The 24,920-nt window shown below is 44.7% G+C and overlaps 2 protein-coding genes across 11 annotated transcripts in view; one reads left to right on the top strand and one right to left on the bottom strand.

Moving 5' to 3' along the window:
- LOC129869457 (tumor protein 63-like) overlaps window positions 1-12,162 on the top strand; it is a 272,771-nt gene extending 260,609 nt beyond the window's left edge. For 7 of the 8 annotated variants that reach the window (XM_055943896.1, XM_055943894.1, XM_055943893.1 and 4 more), the window contains 4 exons: window positions 4,330-4,538; window positions 8,412-8,556; window positions 9,857-9,950; window positions 10,302-12,162. In XM_055943896.1, coding sequence (XP_055799871.1) covers window positions 4,330-4,538; window positions 8,412-8,556; window positions 9,857-9,950; window positions 10,302-10,598 — 745 coding nt within the window. In that variant the 3' untranslated portion in view covers window positions 10,599-12,162. The remainder of the gene's footprint in view (window positions 1-4,329; window positions 4,539-8,411; window positions 8,557-9,856; window positions 9,951-10,301) is intronic. The other variant, XM_055943895.1, reaches the window with a different exon arrangement.
- Window positions 12,163-14,612: 2,450 nt separating this feature from the next.
- LOC129869456 (zinc finger and BTB domain-containing protein 11-like) overlaps window positions 14,613-24,920 on the bottom strand; it is a 45,249-nt gene continuing 34,941 nt past the window's right edge. For all 3 annotated transcript variants that reach the window (XM_055943889.1, XM_055943892.1, XM_055943891.1), the window contains 5 exons: window positions 22,335-22,452; window positions 19,389-19,470; window positions 17,766-17,842; window positions 17,425-17,600; window positions 14,613-17,054 (listed from right to left, as the gene is read on the bottom strand). In XM_055943889.1, coding sequence (XP_055799864.1) covers window positions 15,463-17,054; window positions 17,425-17,600; window positions 17,766-17,842; window positions 19,389-19,470; window positions 22,335-22,452 — 2,045 coding nt within the window. In that variant the 3' untranslated portion in view covers window positions 14,613-15,462. The remainder of the gene's footprint in view (window positions 17,055-17,424; window positions 17,601-17,765; window positions 17,843-19,388; window positions 19,471-22,334; window positions 22,453-24,920) is intronic.

Genomic DNA, 24,920 nt, shown 5'->3' with positions numbered 1-24,920 from the left:
TATACTACCCTACATCACCCTACACTACATCACCCTACCCTACATCACCCTACACTACATCACCCTACACTACATCACCCTACACTACATCACCCTACACTACATCACCCTACACTACATCACCCTACACTACATCACCCTACACTACCCTACATACATCACCCTACCCTACATCACCCTACACTACATACATCACCCTACACTACACTTCCCTACATCACCCTACCCTACATCATCCTACACTACATCACCCTACACTACATACATCACCCTACACTACACTTCCCTACATCACCCTACCCTACATCATCCTACACTACATCACCCTACACTACACTTCCCTACCCTACATCACCCTACATCACCCTACACTACATCACCCTACATCACCCTACACTACATCACCCTACACTACCCTACACTACATCACCCTACACTACATCACCCTACACTATACTACCCTACATCACCCTACACTACATCACCCTACCCTACATCACCCTACACTACCCTACATCACCCTACACTACATCACCCTACACTACATCACCCTACACTATACTACCCTACATCACCCTACCCTACATCACCCTACCCTACATCACCCTACCCTACATCACCCTACCCTACATCACCCTACCCTACATCACCCTACCCTACATCACCCTACACTACATCACTCTACCCTACACTATACTACCCTACATCACCCTACACTACATCACCCTACACTACATCACCCTACCCTACATCACCCTACATCACCCTACATCACCCTACACTACATCACCCTACCCTACACTATACTACCCTACATCACCCTACACTACCCTATATCACCGCAGCCTACCCTACATCACCCTACCCTACATCACCCTACATCACCCTACCCTACATCACCCTACATCACCCTACCCTACACTACCCTACATTACCCTACCCTACACTACATCACCCTACACTATACTACATCACACTACCCTACATCACCCTACACTACCCTACATCACCCTACCCTACCCTACACTACATCACCCTACACTACCCTACATCACCCTACCCTACATCACCCTACACTACCCTACATCACCCTACACTACCCTACATCACCCTACACTACCCTACATCACCCTACACTACCCTACATCACCCTACCCTACACTACCCTACATCACCCTACCCTACATCACCCTACACTACCCTACATCACCCTACCCTACATCACCCTACATCACCCTACACTACCCTACATCACCCTACACTACATCACCCTACACTACACTACATCACCCTACACTACATCACCCTACCCTACACTATACTATATCACCCTACCCTACATCACCCTACACTACCCTACATCTCCCCACACTACATCACCCTACACTACCCTACATCACCCTACATCTCCCTACATCACCCTACACTACATCACCCTACACTACCCTACATCACCCTACACTACCCTACATCACCCTACCCTACATCACCCTACACTACATCACCCTACACTACATCACCCTACACTACATCACACTACCCTACACTATACTATATCACCCTACCCTACACTATACTACCCTACATGATACTCTACACTGAGATAGATCTCTATCTAAGAAGTCCTACTGATCTGTTTCTATATTGATTAGTTACACCCTTTCAGGAAGTATTCATACCCCTTGACTTTTTCCACATGGTGTTGTGTTACAGCCTGAATTTAAAACGGATTCAATTAAAATGTTTTATCACTGGCCTCTACACTCCGTAATGTCAAAGTGGAATTACGTCTGTAGACATTTTTTACAAAAAAAATCTAATACAATGTTAAGATTAAATGTCTTAAATCAATAAGTATTATGTCAAGGAGCCCAAATAAGTTCAGGAGTAAAAATGTGCTTTAAAAACAAGTCACATGACTCTGTGTGCAACTGTAGTTTTGATCAGGATTTTTTTTTAAATGACTACCTGATCTCTGTACCCCACACATACAATTATCTGTAAGGTCCCTCAGTAAAGTCCCTCATAATTTTCAAAGCCCCATTCATGAGTTTTTTAGGGTTGTGTTTTATTTATGGTAAAAAAAAAAATAATAATTACATTGGATAAAAGTAGAGACTCAGAGCTCGAAAATTATATTAAATTCACTACAGTCGAAGAACAATGGGAAAGTAATTCTGCTTTGAAAGTTGATAAACTTGTAACCTCACTTTTGAGAAAATGGCCCTTGAATGTTTTGGTATCTACAAGATAGGTGTTCTTTGTCTCCACCCATTCAGCATTGTTCACACCCTCTTAAGCCTCAGCCCCACCCATCTCTTTAAAGGATTCACATGTGAGGCCATGTAGTAAGCAACCAAATATTTCAAGCCTAAAGGCTGGTTTATACTACGGGGTGTGTTCGTAAATTTAAATCTGGAGTGCCAGTGTGTGCTGTGGGCGTTTGTAAACTCAGAGCGTTGTCAGATTGGCCGTTCGTAAATTCAGAAGGTTTCGCTCTCGTAACGTTCAGAGCACACGCTGGACGCTCTGGCCGAGGAGTAGGGTTGATCCGAGTTCTGACCTAACAGCAGCAGTCAAGCACTCAAGATAACTGGCTACCGTTGGCTAGCTTGCTAGCTACTTCCTGACACAAACGAGGGAACAGCTCACTCTGATCATTTTACTCGCACTAGCAGAGCTGGTTAGGCTGTTTCTATGTTATCCAGAGCGTTGGTGACGGCAACTGTGCTGCTGGCAACAATTTAATTACGCTTTTTTTGCCACCGTTTACCAACAATGGCCATATTCAACGGGTGTTGAGCGTTCGTAAATTCGTCAGTTATTCTGCGCTCTGGAGCACTCAGACGAGAGCGCTCTGAAATCGGAGTAGTTAGCCAGAGCGAATTTGACAGCTACGTCTATCGACAGTTGCCGCAGTGACATCAAACATTCTATTGAAATAGTTACTTGCATAGTGGAGTCTTTTGTTTAGCTAGCTAGCTAATCCCAACTCATGACGTTACTACCCTGCATGAATCTGCAGGTAGCTAACCTACCAGGTTCAATGTTAGCTAGCTAACATTAGGCTATAACTAGCAATGCAAATGGCTCTGAGATACAAAATACGATCATACACGTAATGTTAGCTAGGGAGCCAGCTAACGCTAGCTAGCTAACATTAGGCTATAACTAGCCTACAGTATATTGATTGAGATGTGTACTCTGATAACACCAACAGTATATTGATTGAGATGTGTACTCTGATTGATAACACCTACAGTATATTGATTGAGATATGTACTCTGATAGATAACACCTACAGTATATTGATTGAGATGTGTACTCTGATAGATAACACCTACAGAATATTGATTGAGATGTGTACTCTGATAACACCAACAGAATATTGATTGAGATGTGTACTCTGATAACACCAACAGAATATTGATTGAGATGTGTACTCTGATTGATAACACCAACAGAATATTGATTGAGATGTGTACTCTGATAACACCTACAGAATATTGATTGAGATGTGTACTCTGATAACACCAACAGAATATTGATTGAGATATGTACTCTGATTGATAACACCAACAGAATATTGATTGAGATGTGTACTCTGATAGATAACACCTACAGTATATTGATTGAGATGTGTACTCTGATAGATAACACCTACAGAATATTGATTGAGATATGTACTCTGATAGATAACACCTACAGTATATTGATTGAGATGTGTACTCTGATAGATAACACCTACAGTATATTGATTGAGATGTGTACTCTGATAGATAACACCTACAGAATATTGATTGAGATGTGTACTCTGATAGATAACACCTACAGAATATTGATTGAGATGTGTACTCTGATAGATAACACCTACAGAATATTGATTGAGATGTGTACTCTGATTGATAACACCAACAGAATATTGATTGAGATGTGTACTCTGATAGATAACACCTACAGAATATTGATTGAGATGTGTACTCTGATTGATAACACCTACAGAATATTGATTGAGATGTGTACTCTGATAACACCAACAGAATATTGATTGAGATGTTTAATGTTTGTACTTGCATTATCATTTCCAGTAGAGTTTCAGATAAATTAAAGTTACAATTTATTCTCAGTAAAACGCTATATGACAACGTTCTATAAAAACGATAGGAACTATTTCTTAGTCACACATGGCCTTTATTAAACAAAGTTCAAGAAACAGGGTAGAGAGAAAGCAAGTATATACACAGTCTGTTTAATCCTACTGAACAGTAAAAATGAAATGTTGTTTCCAACTGTGTAACTAAACAGCCATGTGGCCCTTTGTCGTTAAAGATGGGATCTCTGGGGGGATGAGAGTAATGGCCTGTACCCTCCTCTATCCTGCCCCAGGAGCGGCATGGCCCCCCAGCCCCAGTATGGCTCCAGCTCCCCTCCTCCCCCACACGGCAAGGTCAACAAGCTCCCCTCCGTCAGCCAGCTCATCAACACCCAGCAGCGCAACATTCTCACCCCGTCCTCCATGCCCCAAGGCCTGACTGACAGTAAGTGTGCCTTTATACTTTTGTATGATGAGAGATTCTCCCTAGTCTATGTCTCTATCTGGCTAGGTCCCGGTCCGGTCCTCCCTCCTTTTGTATGATGAGAGATTCTCCCTAGTCTATGTCTCTATCTGGCTAGGTCCCGGTCCGGTCCTCCCTCCTTATGTATGATGAGAGATTCTCCCTAGTCTATGTCTCTATCTGGCTAGGTCCCGGTCCGGTCCTCCCTCCTTTTGTATGATGAGAGATTCTCCCTAGTCTATGTCTCTATCTGGCTAGGTCCCGGTCCGGTCCTCCTTTTGTATGATGAGAGATTCTCCCTAGTCTATGTCTCTATCTGGCTAGGTCCCGGTCCTCCCTCCTTTTGTATGATGAGAGATTCTCCCTAGTCTATGTCTCTATCTGGCTAGGTCCCGGTCCGGTCCGGTCCTCCTTTTGTATGATGAGAGATTCTCTCTAGTCTATGTCTCTATCTGGCTAGGTCCCGGTCCGGTCCGGTCCTCCTCCCCCCTTGTTTGTTTTTTTCCCTGTCGTACCTCCACTGGCCCCGTCTCCTAACTCCACCAACACCCCTTTGGGTCGATCATGTGACACGCGTCAGGCGGGACAGGCAGGGTGGCGGGACCTGTCTGGGCATGCGGGGCGCTGAGAGAGGTGTGTAGGGGCCTCTGTCAGAATGATTCCTCCCATAGGTGAATATGATCCTTGTGGGACCCTGTTCCTCCACTCCAGAGTACATACTCCTCTCCTCTCTGGGGGCCTGCAGGCCCTGTTCCTCCTCTCCTCTCTGGGGGCCTGCGGGCCCTGTTCCTCCCTGTTCCTCCCTGGGGGCCTGCTCCTCCTCTGCTCTCTGGGGGCCTGCGGGCCCTGTTCCTCCTCTCCTCTCCTCTCTGGGGGCCTGCGGGCCCTGTTCCTCCTCTCCTCTCTGGGGCCCTGTTCCTCCTCTCCTCTCTGGGGGCCTGTTCCTCCTCTCCTCTCTGGGGGCCTGCGGGCCCTGTTCCTCCCTGTTCCTCCTCTCCTCTCTGGGGGCCTGCGGGCCCTGTTCCTCCCTGTTCCTCCTCTCCTCTCCTCTCTGGGGGCCTGCGGGCCCTGTTCCTCCTCTCCTCTCTGGGGGCCTGCGGGCCCTGTTCCTCCTCTCCTCTCTGGGGCCCTGTTCCTCCTCTCCTCTCTGGGGGCCTGCGGGCCCTGTTCCTCCCTGTTCCTCCTCTCCTCTCTGGGGGCCTGCGGGCCCTGTTCCTCCCTGTTCCTCCTCTCCTCTCTGGGGGCCTGCTCCTCCTCTGCTCTCTGGGCTCCTGCAGGCCCTGTTCCTCCTCTCCTCTCTGGGGGCCTGTTCCTCCTCTCCTCTCTGGGGCCCTGTTCCTCCTCTCCTCTCTGGGGCCCTGCGGGCCCTGTTCCTCCTCTCCTCTCTGGGGGCCTGCGGGCCCTGTTCCTCCTCTCCTCTCCTCTCTGGGGCCCTGCGGGCCCTGTTCCTCCTCTCCTCTCTGGGGGCCTGCGGGCCCTGTTCCTCCTCTCCTCTCCTCTCTGGGGGCCTGCGGGCCCTGTTCCTCCTCTCCTCTCTGGGGCCCTGTTCCTCCTCTCCTCTCTGGGGGCCTGTTCCTCCTCTCCTCTCTGGGGGCCTGCGGGCCCTGTTCCTCCCTGTTCCTCCTCTCCTCTCTGGGGGCCTGCGGGCCCTGTTCCTCCCTGTTCCTCCTCTCCTCTCCTCTCTGGGGGCCTGCGGGCCCTGTTCCTCCTCTCCTCTGTGGGGGCCTGCGGGCCCTGTTCCTCCTCTCCTCTCTGGGGCCCTGTTCCTCCTCTCCTCTCTGGGGGCCTGCGGGCCCTGTTCCTCCCTGTTCCTCCTCTTCTCTCTGGGGGCCTGCGGGCCCTGTTCCTCCCTGTTCCTCCTCTCCTCTCTGGGGGCCTGCTCCTCCTCTGCTCTCTGGGCTCCTGCAGGCCCTGTTCCTCCTCTCCTCTCTGGGGGCCTGTTCCTCCTCTCCTCTCTGGGGCCCTGTTCCTCCTCTCCTCTCTGGGGCCCTGCGGGCCCTGTTCCTCCTCTCCTCTCTGTGCTCCTGCAGGAACTGTTCCTCCCTGTTCCTCCTCTCCTCTCTGTGCTCCTGCAGGAACTGTTCCTCCCTGTTCCTCCTCTCCTCTCTGGGGGCCTGCGGGTCCTGTTCCAACAGTTGGCTTCAAGTTCAAGCACCCTTTCACTGTTTCTACATAAGAGGGTAGATGGTTAAAGGGAAATTCTGCCACATCACCAACACAATACTAGTGTCTGCATCTATAATGTGCTTCTCATTAAACAGGTCTCCATCTTTTTTATGCGCGTAAAGTACATGCAGGATAAACAGAATGTCAGACCGTTCTGAGCAAATTTGTCGGGTCAACTTTCCAAATGTGGAACAAAACCAAAGTAAATACGGTAGACGAGGTGGGATCTTTAGAGTCGGTAAAATTAAAATGGAGGTGGAAACGTCTTTATTGCCAAAATATTGATTTAATAACCCTCATCACTATGATGTGTGGTCCTCCCCATTGCGACTCAGGGAAACACCACTTTATTAGGCTACGTGATCAACTTCACAGGGAGGTGAAAGGTCACGGTGACCAGCTTGATGCTCCTTTCCAAATAAATATCCAGGGTCTTATTCTGGGGACACGATGGTCGATGCTGGGCTGCCGTTGGACAAATGTAAAATTAGCTCTCTCTTTTGTCCATCATAATCACATGATTGTAGCCTTGCCTACCTGCACTGTATATCTGAGATGTTGGCGAGAGCGAACGTGGCAAAATAAGAGTGTGTACATTTACATTTTTTACACAACCCTCAGTAGAGTTGAAAATGTGATGGAAACACATTTAACTTGTATTTTTTTTATTTGATTCGGTATTCGGGGGAAATGTAACTGTAATAGGTGTTTGTATGTTCACTACGTCATCACGCACAGTCTTTTATCTGCGACATGTCAATTTGATGGAAACATCTCTGGTGGGGAAAATGCTAATAGTTTTTATGTTGATATTAGACTATTCACATAAAAATATGTCGCCAATTGGGAGGAAACCAAGCTTTTTGACATCACAGGTTAGAACTAAAAGTTTGAAAAACTGAGATTTTTCTAAAACCTGCAACGAGTTTCTAGCCAGATGGAGGATATTTTCCGTGCTCCCCACGTCACCGTGACGACGCCATTGGATAAAAATGCGCCCTTTTCGCATATGTATTGGCACTGGTAATGTGCCACAGATAATGAAAACAAAATTGGTTGAAAAGGGGTGGACTTGCCCTTTAATATTGAGCACGTTCCCCATCTACCACCCTGTTGGGGAACATGAGATGCCGCCCCCCCCCCCCCCCCCCCCACTATCTATTGAGATGCCGCCCCCCCCCCCCCCCCCCCCCACTATCTATTGATATGCCGCCCCCCCCCCCCACTATCTATTGAGATGCCCCCCCCCCCCACACACTATCTATTGAGATGCCCCCCCCCCACACTATCTATTGAGATGCCCCCCCCCCCCTATCTATTGAGATCCCCCCCACTATCTATTGAGATCCCCCCCCCCCACTATCTATTGAGATCGCGCGCCCCCCCCCCCCACTATCTATTGAGATGCGCGCCCCCCCCCCCACTATCTTCTGTTGTTTATACACAATCTCATTGTACATTAAGAGTTTGTACATTTGTCCAGCGCTGAAAAACAAATGATAGATTGTAGCTTTAAAGAAGTTGACAGAAGATTGTTTCTCTAGTGATGCTCACTGCATCTTGTCTTCATCTACATCATATGTAAACACCGGTGTGGGTGCTGGAGAAAATGAATTTGAGATTTTAAAAAAATTATGTCAAATTGCCCTTTTAAGAGAGTCGCTCACAGTAGTCTGTTTGATTCTGTAGTGAGTCCGATGATGAGCCACATGGCGATGAATGCTGACATGTCGACCATGAGCCCCACCCACGTCCTGCAGCCCCAGTTACCCATGGTGCCCAGCTCCCACTGCACGCCACCGCCTCCCTACCCTATGGACAGCAGCATCTCCAGGTACCTAGCTAAACAACCACCAGTGGAGGCTGGTGAAGGAAGGACGACTCATAGTAATGGCTTATAGTATCCATCTCTGTTTGATAATGTTCCATTCATTTCCGTTACTATGAGTCCGTCCTCCGATTTAAAGTGGCACCAGCCACCACTGATAACCACACATCTGTTGATGCTTCTGGGACAGTTGTGGGCACTATAAAGTTAGTACGAGACGCACTATAAAGTTAGGAGCCGCAATATTGACAAAACAATTGCAACACGGCTCTCTAGCGTCTCCTAGCGATAGTTTATATATATTTTTAACTGAACCGCTGTACAGGGTTCTCACTTTTTAGTGCCCTCAACCGACAGAAATCTCTCTACTGTTGGCTATTTTTGACAGAAATCTCTCTACTGTTGGCTATTTTTGACAGAAATCTCTCTACTGTTGGCTATTTTTGACAGAAATCTCTCTACTGTTGGCTATTTTTGACAGAAATCTCTCTACTGTTGGCTATTTTTGACAGAAATCTCTCTACTGTTGGCTATTTTTGACAGAAATCTCTCTACTGTTGGCTATTTTTGACAGAAATCTCTCTACTGTTGGCTATTTTTGACAGAAATCTCTCTACTGTTGGCTATTTTTGACAGAAATCTCTCTACTGTTGGCTATTTTTGACAGAAATCTCTCTACTGTTGGCTATTTTTGACAGAAATCTCTCTACTGTTGGCTATTTTTGACAGAAATCTCTCTACTGTTGGCTATTTTTGACAGAAATCTCTCTACTGTTGGCTATTTTTGACAGAAATCTCTCTACTGTTGGCTATTTTTGACAGAAATCTCTCTACTGTTGGCTATTTTTGATAGAAATCGTTCTACTGTTGGCTATTTTTGACAGAAATCTCTCTACTGTTGGCTATTTTTGACAGAAATCTCTCTACTGTTGGCTATTTTTGACAGAAATCTCTCTACTGTTGGCTATTTTTGACAGAAATCTCTCTACTGTTGGCTATTTTTGACAGAAATCTCTCTACTGTTGGCTATTTTTGACAGAAATCTCTCTACTGTTGGCTATTTTTGACAGAAATCTCTCTACTGTTGGCTATTTTTGACAGAAATCTCTCTACTGTTGGCTATTTTTGACAGAAATCTCTCTACTGTTGGCTATTTTTGACAGAAATCTCTCTACTGTTGGCTATTTTTGACAGAAATCTCTCTACTGTTGGCCTTTGTCTTCACATACTAAATATAACACAGTTATTACAAGAATGCTGAGGTACTATTTTCACTACTAACCTGTTTCCCTTCTCCGTGTCGCAGCTTTCTCCTGCGTCTGGGCTGCGCAGCCTGCCTGGACTACTTCACAGCACAGGGCCTGACCAACATCTACCAGATCGAGAACTATAACTTGGAGGTGAGGCCTTGCCTGTCGCACGCACCGCACCTGCGTGGATAGACTCAGAGGGAAGACTCGGGTGGCTTCAAAAGGGCCTGAACCTTCACGTATTTCTATCTGAACGGCGTCTTGTCCATTATTTTATTTTTTTTGTATTAAAACCTGAACTAGAGTATTGTCTTCTGACAGATGGCATTTATTCTAAACACGTCAGAGGTACCATCAACTATCAGACTGAGTTGTTGTGCTTGTCTGACGTTTTGGGCTGCCTGGGGGGGGGGGGCTGAGAGAGAGAGAGCAGAGAAAGAGAGAGAAGAGAGAAGACTAAAGAGACTAACCCCCAGTGTGTGATGTCATCCCCGTCCACAGGACCTGTCCCGGCTGAAGATCCCGCAGGAGTTCCAGCACGTCATCTGGAAGGGCATCATGGAGCACCGGCAGAGCATGGAGTTCTCCCCTCCTCCCCACATCCTGCGTACCTCAGGCGGCGCCTCCACCGTCAGCGTAGGGTCCTCCGAGGCCCGCGGCGAGCGGGTCATCGACGCCGTGCGCTTCACCCTGCGCCAGACCATCTCCTTCCCTCCGCGTGACGACTGGTCCGACTTCTCCTTCGACCTGGACTCCCGACGCAACAAGCAGCAACGCATCAAGGAAGAGGGGGAATAGAGGACACACACTCTGGCCCGGAATTTCAATCTAAATCGAGTTGTCGAAAAAAATGAAAAGCACACTGCAACAATGGGTCTGTAAAAAGCCATTTCCCTGACATTCACAAAGATCGCTTTTTACAAACGCTGTGGATGTCAGCTCAAGCATATATTAGCTTTAAAAAAAGAAAGAGTAGAGTGAAGTACTCTTCTCAGCACCTTGGATTGAAGCCCCTGGCTCGGTCCCCCTTCATATGTCCCCTGTTGACCAACCCACTGTCCTATCACAGTACAGAACATCTTTGCTTCAGCGTTCTAAAGCTCAGATATCCTACACACCAAAATACTACGCAAATAAAAATGCACTTATTTTTTTTTAAAGCATTCATTAGCTGCCAGCTAGATGAGAGAAAACAGCTATATTCTTTATTTTTTATCAAATTTCTTGAGACAAAAGCACTTAAGAAATGCTTTTGTGATTGCTTTGATATTGTTTTATAGTGTTCCATTATCCATTCCAATGTTAACGCATGACTTGAGAGGAAACTTTTGGGGGGGGTTTTGTTGTTGTTGTTGTTGGCTGAGATTCAATCCAAGGCGCGTTATAGAGCAGGACACTAGACAGCCAAGATTCTTCCTGACGTTAAGACATGTATTTATGTCAGTGTTTCAGTCTTGCTGTTGACTCACTTGGTAAACCTAGAAGAACCTCACATTAAACAGGCGAGTGGCGGCATCTAGTGGCCATATTGGTACTGCACCAAACGCTGCTAAATACATGTCAAAATGGAGTCATATATTAACGTCTGCTCAAACCTAAAATTACGGTCGTCACTAGTTACCATAGCCACCAAATCATAATTATGGCGAAACCCTTGCCTATTTCTATAATTTATCTTCTTAAAATCTGATTTTTAACCCTAAACCCACTGCCGACATTATGCCCAACCTTAAGATTAAAAATCACATTTTTGTTTTTTCATGAATTTTGTGGCTGTGGTAACTAGTGACAACCTTAAAGAACCTTTAAAAGTCAACGTGTACTATGCCGCTCTATACAACACGTCGGGTTGAATCCTCTATCTCTGCTGCTCAATACTGGACTGTTATGGCTGCCTGTTATTTTTTAGTTCACAACACTGTTTTGACCTGATTGTATACACTTCCAAGATACATATTTTTGACTTCCTGTCAAGAGAGAAGTGTTAACGACATGCTGTAATGGCTTTCTACTGTGCCTCCCGTGATGTCCAGGAAACCTGGGAATGTTAACCCTAGTGTTAGCCATCGTGTTTATAAGTACCTAATGTATTTCTACGTGAACGAGAATAATGCATCATCAAACCGTTGTACCTGAAGTATTTACGTTAGTCATTACTCAGTAACTGAAACGAACAAGAAACTCAATATGCTCATAGCCCTTGATGTTGTGATGGTGGTTATCAATAAACGTGATCGATTGTGATGGTGGTTATCAATAAACGTGATGGTGGTTATCAATAAACGTGACCGATTGTGATGGTGGTTATCAATAAACGTGATCGATTGTGATGGTGGTTATCAATAAACGTGACCGATTGGGATGGTGGTTATCAATAGACGTGACCGATTGGGATGGTGGTTATCAATAAACGTGACCGATTGTGATGGTGGTTATCAATAAACGTGACCGATTGTGATGGTGGTTATCAATAAACGTGACCGATTGTGATGGTGGTTATCAATAAACGTGACCGATTGTGATGGTGTACACCTTTCGTATTGTTTGTGCCCCAAAATGGCACCCTACGCACTACTCGACCAGGGGGTTCTGCTCAAAAGTAGTGCACTATATAGGGAATATGGCGCCATTTGGAACACACACCCATTGCCTGCTTGTTCTGCCTCCTATATGTAACCCGGTGTACAGTCTGTGTGTTTTGTTGGGGGTCTGTTGAGAACATTTCTGGCCTATATTTCCCTGTTGTAATATGGATGGATTATTTTTGTGGAACCACATTTTTCTAAACGTAATTATTTGTTACGGTTTAACTCGATAGATGGCCAAACCTATTGAGATCATTGTATATACAAACACACACACACCTTTGTGGAGTTATTTTCTAAAAGCTACATGCAAAGTATTTTCCCCCGAAAAAGGTAAACGACTGAAAACAGAAAGGATTTTTAAAGAATAGTTTGTGGTTAAAAGCCAGAACAGTAAAAGGAGTTAGGTTTATTTTGTATTCATTAAAATGAATAAATCTGGTCCTCTCACAAAAGTCATTGTTGTCATTGTGCTAATACACACGGTCTGAGTAGTGTGGCCATTAAACACACTTCTATAAAAATGGTACGTCATTGAGATGTTAAGAGAAACGTGACCCTAGTATGTTGTTATCGTCGGGAACACTGAAAGCAGGAACTAGTACCATCTAATCTGTGGTTCCTTATTTTTTTCTACAATGTCTTTGTAAATATATTGCAATGTACTTATTTTGATATAAACCCAAAAAATAAAAAAATACTGCCTAGTTATCAAGTTATCAAATGTTGTTGGGAGTTTGTATAGATCATGTTTATATTGTCAACAATCACTAAATGGGAAAAGAAGAAAACGACTCAAAACGAAAAACACACGAACATTTCAGAAAGAGCAGGTGACAAAAAAAAACAAGATATAATGATCTATAGCGGAATGATCCTTCATGTATTCATATGGAATGTTTTTGTTTGGTAAACCTCGTGGCGGTACTTAGTCAGTGTGTACACTACGTGGTCCTCCGTGTTTGAGAGAAAAGCAGAAGAGACCAACCCTAACGAGCAACAGGTAGCATAACGTTTCGCTTTAGGCGGCGGGGTTTCACAACAGAGCTCCGTAACCAACACAACAACGAAGACCTGCGGCCAGTAAGGAAGGGAGGTTCACAAATCTAATCTAAATCCTATTTGTCAAATGCGCAGAATACAAAACAGGTGTAGACCTTACCGTGAAATGTTGACTTACAAAAGGCTTTAACCAACAGTGCAGTTCAAGAAATAGAGTTAAGAAAATATTTACCAAATAAAATAAAAATAAAAAAATGTTATAAAATGACATGACAATAACGAGGCTATATAGACGGGGGTACGGGTAACAAGTCAACGGGTACAGGTTAGTCGAGGTCATTTGTAAAGTCCCAACAGAGCTCTAACCAACACAAGGGAAAAAAAAGAGGGAAGAACTTCAAGTGTTGTGAAACCAGATTGACCCAAACAGAACGTGAGCTGGCGGATCGGGCTGGTTTAAAACAAGGCTTGAACAAGGCTGGTTTAAAACAAGGCTTGAACAAGGCTGGTTTAAAACAAGGCTTGAACAAGGCTGGTTTAAAACAAGGCTTTAACAAGGCTGGTTTAAAACAAGGCTTTAACAAGGCTGGTTTAAAACAAGGCTTGAACAAGGCTGGTTTAAAACAAGGCTTGAACAAGGCTGGTTTAAAACAAGGCTTGAACAAGGCTGGTTTAAAACAAGGCTTGAACAAGGCTGGTTTAAAACAAGGCTTGAACAAGGCTGGTTTAAAACAAGGCTTGAACAAGGCTGGTTTAAAACAAGGCTTGAACAAGGCTGGTTTAAAACAAGGCTTGAACAAGGCTGGTTTAAAACAAGGCTTGAACAAGGCTGGTTTAAAACAAGGCTTGAACAAGGCTGGTTTAAAACAAGGCTTGAACAAGGCTGGTTTAAAACAAGGCTTGAACAAGGCTGGTTTAAAACAAGGCTTGAACAAGGCTGGTTTAAAACAAGGCTTGAACAAGGCTGGTTTAAAACAAGGCTTGAACAAGGCTGGTTTAAAACAAGGCTTGAACAAGGCTGGCTTAAAACAAGGCTTGAACAAGGCTGGCTTAAAACAAGGCTAGAAACAGGTGATACGACGTGAGAAAGAAAACAAGTCCTGAAGGAAACAGTGAAATGAGTCTGGATTCAACTGGACTATTTTAGAATTCTATGAAACAAACATCTCTCCTGAGATTCAACAAAATCGGGTAACTTCATGAAACGCAAGTAAATTAACCTAGATTATTATGTCAGAATATTTTAATGATTGTCCCTATTTTACACATTATACACAAGATTGAACAGAAAGTCAAAACCTCAGTTCATTTAAATGTACATAGTCAAAAGTAGAGTCAACATCGTACTTTCGGTCCCACTGAGAAGGATGGTCTCTGGTGTGAGGCGGAGCCGGGGTCTGGTCAACAGGACGAAAACAGACAGGCAGTACCTCAATCTGTCCAATAACAACACAGACGAGTTGCCCTTTGTGTCGTGCTGAACCCCAGATGACCTGTTACAGTCCCATCTCGGACGAGGAAGCAGTCTACCAGTCACTCCACCGGGGGTCATGTTTACCGTTCCCGGGGTGCCTCTCAAATGGCCCCCCGTACATAGTGGTCCACTCAGAGCCCAATGGGCCCCTGGTCGACAGTAATCTACTCTACACAGAGGATAGAGTAACCACACGGCCCTAGTCACCGGACCATCTCATTCAGGGGTACTACAGGGTTCTCCTCAAAGAATGGAAGAGGGGGCGCAGCGCCACCTTGTGGACTAGCAGCGCCACTACGTAAAATAAAAAAAATTAAGAAAACAAATAATTTTTTATAAACTTTATTTATCATACAAGGCCTTTTTTTTGCTCTAGATTGCAGGAAATGGCTGTTACAAATGTGCCAAAAAGGGGGGGGGGGGGGGGGCATGTTTGGTTTTTGGCCTAGCACAACACATCTGATTCAAATGATCAAAGCTTCATGATGAATTGGTCGTTTTAATTAGCTGTGTCGTGTTAAGAACAAAAGCCAAAATGTGCACCGAGTTTGGGAAACGCTGGCTTAGTGACTGAGTCAGTCTACTAGGTGCTGTCGTCACATCATTGCACCTCTGCCATGTGAGTCATCTCCACAGTCTGTATTACCTCCTGCTGCTCCATGGTCTGTATAACCTCCTGCCCTTCACCTCCCTCCTGCTGCTCCAAGGTCTGTGTAACCTCCTGCTGCTCCAAGGTCTGTGTAACCTCCTGCTGCTCCAAGGTCTGTATAACCTCCTGCTGCTCCAAGGTCTGTGTAACCTCCTGCTGCTCCACGGTCTGTATTACCTCCTGCTGCTCCACAGTCTGTATTACCTCCTGCTGCTCCAAGGTCTGTGTAACCTCCTGCTGCTCCAAGGTCTGTGTATCCTCCCGCTGCTCCAAGGTCTGTATAACCTCCTGCCCTTCACCTCCCTCCTGCTGCTCCAAGGTCTGTATAACCTCCTGCCCTTCACCTCCCTCCTGCTGCTCCAAGGTCTGTATTACCTCCTGCTGCTCCAAGGTCTGTGTAACCTCCTGCTGCTCCAAGGTCTGTGTAACCTCCTGCTGCTCCACGGTCTGTGTAACCTCCTGCTGCTCCACGGTCTGTGTAACCTCCTGCTGCTCCAAGGTCTGTGTAACCTCCTGCTGCTCCAAGGTCTGTGTAACCTCCTGCTGCTCCAAGGTCTGTGTAACCTCCTGCTGCTCCAAGGTCTGTGTAACCTCCTGCTGCTCCAAGGTCTGTGTAACCTCCTGCTGCTCCAAGGTCTGTGTAGCCTCCTGCTGCTCCAAGGTCTGTATTACCTCCTGCTGCTCCAAGGTCTGTGTAACCTCCTGCTGCTCCATGGTCTGTGTAACCTCCTGCTGCTCCATGGTCTGTATTACCTCCTGCTGCTCCAAGGTCTGTGTAACCTCCTGCTGCTCCAAGGTCTGTATTACCTCCTGCTGCTCCAAGGTCTGTGTAGCCTCCTGCTGCTCCATGGTCTGTGTAACCTCCTGCTGCTCCATGGTCTGTATTACCTCCTGCTGCTCCACAGTCTGTATAACCTCCTGCCCGTCATCTCCCTCCTGCTGCTCCATGGTCTGTATAACCTCCTGCCCGTCATCTCCCTCCTGCTGCTCCATGGTCTGTATAACCTCCTGCCCGTCATCTCCCTCCTGCTGCTCCATGGTCTGTGTAACCTCCTGCCATTCATCTCCCTCCATCTTCACCCCCCCAGGCAGCACACTGTTCTGGGACAGCACATAGTTCACCACTTGCATGATACTCTGGTCCGACAAGGTCGCGACCCCGTCACCCTGTACAGCCTGAACCGCTTCTACCGCCTCCACAGTCTCCTCCGTGATCAGCACCGTCTCGATCTCCTCGGCCGGCGGCGGCTGGACGGGCCGGAGCTCGGGGGGGAGATCGGACGCCAGGATGGAGACGGCGTGTTCGACCTGAGTACCCTGATTGTGAAACTGTAGCGTATCTTTCTCCAGCATGATCTTCCCCGGCAGGAGGTCGCCGTGATACTTGGCCATGTGCTTCCGTAGGGAGCGGGCATCGATGTGGGCCTCCTGGCACTCGGGGCACACGTAAGGGCGCTCGCCGGTGTGGGTACGTACGTGTCTCTTCAGAGAGCGGGCGTCGGCCCAGGCTACGCCGCACGTCAGGCACTCGAAGGGTTTGACTCCTGAGAGAAGAGGACGTGTGTTAGAAGACGGGGAACACACACAGCTCTACGTTGTAATCCTCCAGCCAGCCAATCAACACACCTCTATATGACCAGTGACTTTTTCAGACAGAGACAACATTAACACCCAGTTGAACAGTGTTGTTTGAGATGTTGCTCTCATTGACCGTCAGCATAGACGGCTCCGTCTCGGGATTGGTTACATTTCTCCAGCCCCCCATCCCTCAGGTTTATAGCAAACCAAGTGGCAGGGCTGCCATTAGGTTGAAGAATGACAGATTGTGGCTTTGTGTGTGTGTGTGTGTGTGTGTGTGTGTGTGTGTGTGTGTGTGTGTGTGTGTGTGTGTGTGTGTGTGTGTGTGTCTCTCACCCTGGTGGTTGTTCATGTGTCGTCTGTACTCTCTGAGCTGGGTGAACTTCCTGCCACAGTGTTCACACTCTCTCTCTAGGTTCTGTTTCACTCGGCCCTTCTTGCCATGCGTGGCCTTCTTCACGTGTCTCCTGAACAGAGCCTTCTCAAAGAACTCCTTACCACAGACATTACACCTACAGGACAGAGGAGCATCATCAAATACCATCTACGAAACCCGTTTTACATCAACAGGTGTCAAAGTGCTTTAACCGGCCTCACTCATTCGACAGAGAAGACTGTCTCCCATTTTGACTATAGACTACTAGGTGAAAGCTGTGAACGCGTTAGTGGAGACTCACCTGTAAGGCTCTGCCACGCTGTGGGACTTGACGTGGGAGTACCAGTCCTTCTTCCAGCTGTAAGACTTCCCACAGATCTGATACAATACAGAACATTATCACGTTATCACCCCCCGATAGAACCCCACGATAGAACCCCCCGATAGAACCCCCCGATAGAACCCCCCGATAGAACCCCCCGATAGAACCCCCCGATAGAACCCCCCGATAGAACCCCCCGATAGAACCCCCCGATAGAACCCCACGATAGAACCCCCCGATAGAACCCCACGATAGAACCCCCCGATAGAACCCCACGATAGAACCCCCCGATAGAACCCCCCGATAGAACCTAAAAATACCAATCTAACATAACATCATCTATTTACAATCTAATAACACAAACTAATAACACAATCTAATTGCAATCCAATCTAATCTAATAACATAATAAAATCTAATAACATAATCTCATAACATAATGTAATCTAATAACATAACAACATAATTTAATAGCATGATGTAATCTAATAACATAATGTAATAGCATAACATGATGTAATGTAATAGCATAATCTAATAACATAATCTAATAACATAATCTAATAACATAATAACATAATCTAATAACATAATCTAATAACATAATAACATAATCTAATAACATAATCTAATAACATAATAACATAATCTAATAACATAATCTAATAACATAATCTAATAACATAATCTAATAACATAATCTAATAACATAATCTAATAACATAATAACATAATCTAATAACATAATCTAATAACATAATCTAATAACATAATCTAATAACATAATAACATAATCTAATAACATAATAACATAATCTAATAACATAATCTAATAACATAATCTAATAACATAATCTAATAACATAATAACATAATCTAATAACATAATCTAATAACATAACAACATAATTTAATAACATAATAACATAATCTAATAACATAATAACATAATCTAATAACATAATCTAATAACATAATCTAATAACATAATAACATAATCTAATAACATAATCTAATAACATAATCTAATAACATAATCTAATAACATAATCTAATAACATAATCTAATAACATAATCTAATAACATAATCTAATAACATAATCTAATAACATAATAACATAATCTAATAACATAATAACATAATCTAATAACATAATAACATAATCTAATAACATAATCTAATAACATAATCTAATAACATAATCTAATAACATAATCTAATAACATAATCTAATAACATAATCTAATAACATAATCTAATAACATAATCTAACAACATAATCTAATAACATAATAACATAATCTAATAACATAATCTAATAACATAATAACATAATCTAATAACATAATCTAATAACATAATCTAATAATCTAATAACATAATCTAATAACATAATCTAATAACATAATCTAATAACATAATCTAATAACATAATCTAACAACATAATCTAATAACATAATAACATAATCTAATAACATAATCTAATAACATAATCTAATAACATAATCTAATAATCTAATAACATAATCTAATAACATAATAACATAATCTAATAACATAATAACATGATCTAATAACATAATAATGATTATTCCCCACCTGACACTGGAAGGGTTTGAGTCCCAGGTGTTTGTTCATGTGCTGCTGCAGGTCTTTGGCCTCAAAGAAACTCTTATCACAGCTGGAGGAGGGACACAGACCAGACAGGCACTACATCACACACTGAAACTCTGATCACAGCTGGAGGAGGGATACAGACCAGACAGGCACTACATCACATACTGAAACTCTTATCACAGCTGGAGGAGGGATACAGACCAGACAGGCACTACATCACACACTGAAACTCTGATCACAGCTGGAGGAGGGATACAGACCAGACAGGCACTACATCACATACTGAAACTCTGATCACAGCTGGAGGAGGGATACAGACCAGACAGGCACTACATCACATACTGAAACTCTGATCACAGCTGGAGGAGGGATACAGACCAGACAGGCACTACATCACATACTGAAACTCTGATCACAGCTGGAGGAGGGATACAGACCAGACAGGCACTACATCACATACTGAAACTCTGATCACAGCTGGAGGAGGGATACAGACCAGTCAGGACAGGCACTACATCACATACTGAAACTCTGATCACAGCTGGAGGAGGGATACAGACCAGTCAGGACAGGCACTACATCACACACTGAAACTCTGATCACAGCTGGAGGAGGGATACAGACCAGACAGGCACTACATCACATACTGAAACTCTGATCACAGCTGGAGGAGGGATACAGACCAGACAGGCACTACATCACATACTGAAACTCTGATCACAGCTGGAGGAGGGATACAGACCAGACAGGCACTACATCACATACTGAAACTCTGATCACAGCTGGAGGAGGGATACAGACCAGACAGGCACTACATCACATACTGAAACTCTGATCACAGCTGGAGGAGGGATACAGACCAGACAGGCACTACATCACATACTGAAACTCTGATCACAGCTGGAGGAGGGATACAGACCAGACAGGCACTACATCACATACTGAAACTCTGATCACAGCTGGAGGAGGGATACAGACCAGACAGGCACTACATCACATACTGAAACTCTGATCACAGCTGGAGGAGGGATACAGACCAGACAGGCACTACATCACATACTGAAACTCTGATCACAGCTGGAGGAGGGATACAGACCAGACAGGCACTACATCACATACTGAAACTCTGATCACAGCTGGAGGAGGGATACAGACCAGACAGGCACTACATCATATACTGAAACTCTGATCACAGCTGGAGGAGGGATACAGACCAGACAGGCACTACATCACATACTGAAACTCTGATCACAGCTGGAGGAGGGATACAGACCAGTCAGGACAGGCACTACATCACATACTGAAACTCTGATCACAGCTGGAGGAGGGATACAGACCAGTCAGGACAGGCACTACATCACACACTGAAACTCTGATCACAGCTGGAGGAGGGATACAGACCAGACAGGCACTACATCACATACTGAAACTCTGATCACAGCTGGAGGAGGGATACAGACCAGACAGGCACTACATCACATACTGAAACTCTGATCACAGCTGGAGGAGGGATACAGACCAGACAGGCACTACATCACATACTGAAACTCTGATCACAGCTGGAGGAGGGATACAGACCAGACAGGCACTACATCACATACTGAAACTCTGATCACAGCTGGAGGAGGGATACAGACCAGACAGGCACTACATCACATACTGAAACTCTGATCACAGCTGGAGGAGGGATACAGACCAGACAGGCACTACATCACATACTGAAACTCTGATCACAGCTGGAGGAGGGATACAGACCAGACAGGCACTACATCACATACTGAAACTCTGATCACAGCTGGAGGAGGGATACAGACCAGACAGGCACTACATCACATACTGAAACTCTGATCACAGCTGGAGGAGGGATACAGACCAGACAGGCACTACATCACATACTGAAACTCTGATCACAGCTGGAGGAGGGATACAGACCAGACAGGCACTACATCACATACTGAAACTCTGATCACAGCTGGAGGAGGGATACAGACCAGACAGGCACTACATCACATACTGAAACTCTGATCACAGCTGGAGGAGGGATACAGACCAGACAGGCACTACATCACATACTGAAACTCTGATCACAGCTGGAGGAGGGATACAGACCAGACAGGACAGGCACTACATCACATACTGAAACTCTGATCACAGCTGGAGGAGGGATACAGACCAGACAGGCACTACATCACATACTGAAACTCTGATCACAGCTGGAGGAGGGATACAGACCAGACAGGCACTACATCACATACTGAAACTCTGATCACAGCTGGAGGAGGGATACAGTCATGATGGGTAGAACAGAGCATGTGCATGAATGCATGACAAACACACACACATAAACTGCACAAAGAGACACAGCACAGTCAGGACATGCACATCCTCACACACACACAATATCACACAAACGCACAGTGTTTCCCCTAGGACTTTTTTCAGCAGCGGTGGCAAAGTTAGCGTGGGAGGGGACAGTGGTTAACGGGGAGTGGACAATGGCGTTGTCGCCAGCCTACATTTTAGAGGCCCTCCTCTTGGCCACAGAGACAAAATGTTGCAGTTTAATACCTCATTTCCTGCAATTCTACACATGTTGTCATGGCTTACGCTTTCTGAGTGACTCAAACATTATAAAATCAAAATGGGGGCCACATGCCTTGACATTTTGGGAATTTTAGATTCTCCCTGAATGTCTAGTTTTTATTTTGGTGGTTTTTAGTTATCAAACATGATCTATTTAAAAAATATATAAATCTCCATTATCTTTTCTACATATTTGATATCTAGTTTAAGTTTACACTGAAAACGTTTTACCATCCTTAAAAATATTTTAAATATTTACATTTTTTTAAATAAATGAATATAGGGGAAACACTGCACACACAGCTACAGAATCAGAGAGTGTTAATGAGAGAAGCAGGTCCTTACTGACTACAGGGGAACCCTCGTACGTCCGGTCTGGGCTGGTGTCTCTTTAAGTGTTTACTCAACCCGGACGCTCGGTGGAACGACCTCCCACACTGGGTACAGAGATACTTAGATTCACCTGGAAGACATTTAACAGAGATACTTAGATTCACCTGGAAGACATTCAACAGAGATACTTATATTACCAGAGATACCTAGATTCACCTGGAAGACATTTAACAGAGATATTATATTACCAGAGATACCTAGATTCACCTGGAAGACATTTAACAGAGATATTATATTACCAGAGATACCTAGATTCACCTGGAAGACATTCAACAGAGATACTTATATTACCAGAGATACTTAGATTCACCTGGAAGACATTCAACAGAGATATTATATTACCAGAGATACCTAGATACATCTGGAATACATTTAACAGAGATACTTAGATTCACCTGGAAGTTATTTAACAGAGATACTTATATTACCAGAGATACCTAGATACACCTGGAAGTTATTTAACAGAGATATTATATTACCAGAGATACCTAGATTCACCTGGAAGTTATTTAACACAGATTTGACCATAAGATTCTGAATCAAACTACAGGTAACTGCCAAAATAAAAGGAACCACTTGAGTAAATGAGGGATACAAAAGTATATTGAAAGCAGGTGCTTCCACACAGTTGTGGCTCCTGAGTTAATTTAAGCCGTTAACATCCCATCATGCTTAGGGTCATGTATAAATATGCCCAGTTGCCCATTATTTAGGCTACCATGGATAGAAGAAGAGATCTCTGTGACTCTGAAAGAGGGGTCTGAAAGAAGCATAGGGAGGGGTCAAAGGGTATGTGTCTCAGTCACCGGAGGGGTCAAAGGGTGTGTGTGTCTCAGTCACCGGAGGGGTCAAAGGGTGTGTGTGTCTCAGTCACCGGAGGGGTCAAAGGGTGTGTATGTCTCAGTCACCGGAGGGGTCAAAGGGTATGTGTCTCAGTCACCGGAGGGGTCAAAGGGTATGTGTCTCAGTCACCGGAGGGGTCAAAGGGTATGTGTCTCAGTCACCGGAGGGGTCAAAGGGTGTGTATGTCTCAGTCACCGGAGGGGTCAAAGGGTATGTGTCTCAGTCACCAGAGGGGTCAAAGGGTGTGTGTGTCTCAGTCACCGGAGGGGTCAAAGGGTATGTGTCTCAGTCACCAGAGGGGTCAAAGGGTGTGTGTGTCTCAGTCACCAGATCTTAACCCAATAACACCTACGGTAGATTCTGGAGAGGTGCCCGAGACAGCGTTTTCTACCAAAACACCAAACACTGTCCTTTCTAGCAACCATGGTGGATGCCTTGCCAGGCCGTTTTGGCAGCTCTGATTTGATCAGCTCCACTTGGTTCAGAAGTGTGACGAGGGATGTGTCTAAGATAAACTGTAATGTATCGACAGACCTGTGTGAATACGGGTGTCTGAGGGTAATGTTGTATTGTACCTGTGTGAATACGGGTGTCTGAGGATAATGTTGTATTGTACCTGTGTGAATACTGGTGTCTGGGGATAATGTTGCATTGTACCTCCTGTGTGAATACTGGTGTCTGAGGATAATGTTGCATTGTACCTGTGTGAATAATGCTGTATTGTACCTCCTGTGTGAATACTGGTGTCTGAGGATAATGTTGTATTGTACCTGTGTGAATACTGGTGTCTGAGGATAATGTTGTATTGTACCTGTGTGAATAATGCTGTATTGTACCTCCTGTGTGAATACTGGTGTCTGAGGATAATGTTGTATTGTACCTGTGTGAATACTGGTGTCTGAGGATAATGTTGTATTGTGCCTGTGTGAATACTGGTGTCTGGGGATAATGTTGTATTGTACCTGTGTGAATACTGGTGTCTGAGGATAATGTTGTATTGTACCTGTGTGAATAATGTTGTATTGTACCTGTGTGAATACTGGTGTCTGAGGATAATGCTGTATTGTACCTCCTGTGTGAATACTGGTGTCTGATGATAATGCTGTATTGTACCTCCTGTGTGAATACTGGTGTCTGAGGATAATGTTGTATTGTACCTGTGTGAATACTGGTGTCTGAGGATAATGCTCCATTGTACCTGTGTGAATACTGGTGTCTGAGGATAATGTTGTATTGTACCTGTGTGAATACTGGTGTCTGAGGATAATGTTGTATTGTACCTGTGTGAATACTGGTGTCTGAGGATAATGGTGTATTGTACCTGTGTGAATACTTGTGTCTGAGGATAATGCTGTATTGTACCTCCTGTGTGAATACTGGTGTCTGAGGATAATGCTGTATTGTACCTCCGGTGTGAATACTGGTGTCTGAGGGTAATGTTGTATTGTACCTGTGTGAATACGGGTGTCTGAGGATAATGGTGTATTGTACCTGTGTGAATACTGGTGTCTGAGGATAATGCTGTATTGTACCTGTGTGAATACTGGTGTCTGAGGATAATGTTGTATTGTACCTGTGTGAATACTGGTGTCTGAGGGTAATGTTGTATTGTGCCTGTGTGAATACTGGTGTCTGAGGATAATGTTGTATTGTACCTGTGTGAATACGGGTGTCTGAGGATAATGGTGTATTGTA

This window comes from Salvelinus fontinalis, chromosome 14, assembly GCF_029448725.1.
Source record: "Salvelinus fontinalis isolate EN_2023a chromosome 14, ASM2944872v1, whole genome shotgun sequence".
NCBI classification, from domain to species: Eukaryota; Metazoa; Chordata; class Actinopteri; order Salmoniformes; family Salmonidae; genus Salvelinus; species Salvelinus fontinalis.
This window is presented reverse-complemented; position numbering and strand designations above follow the sequence as displayed.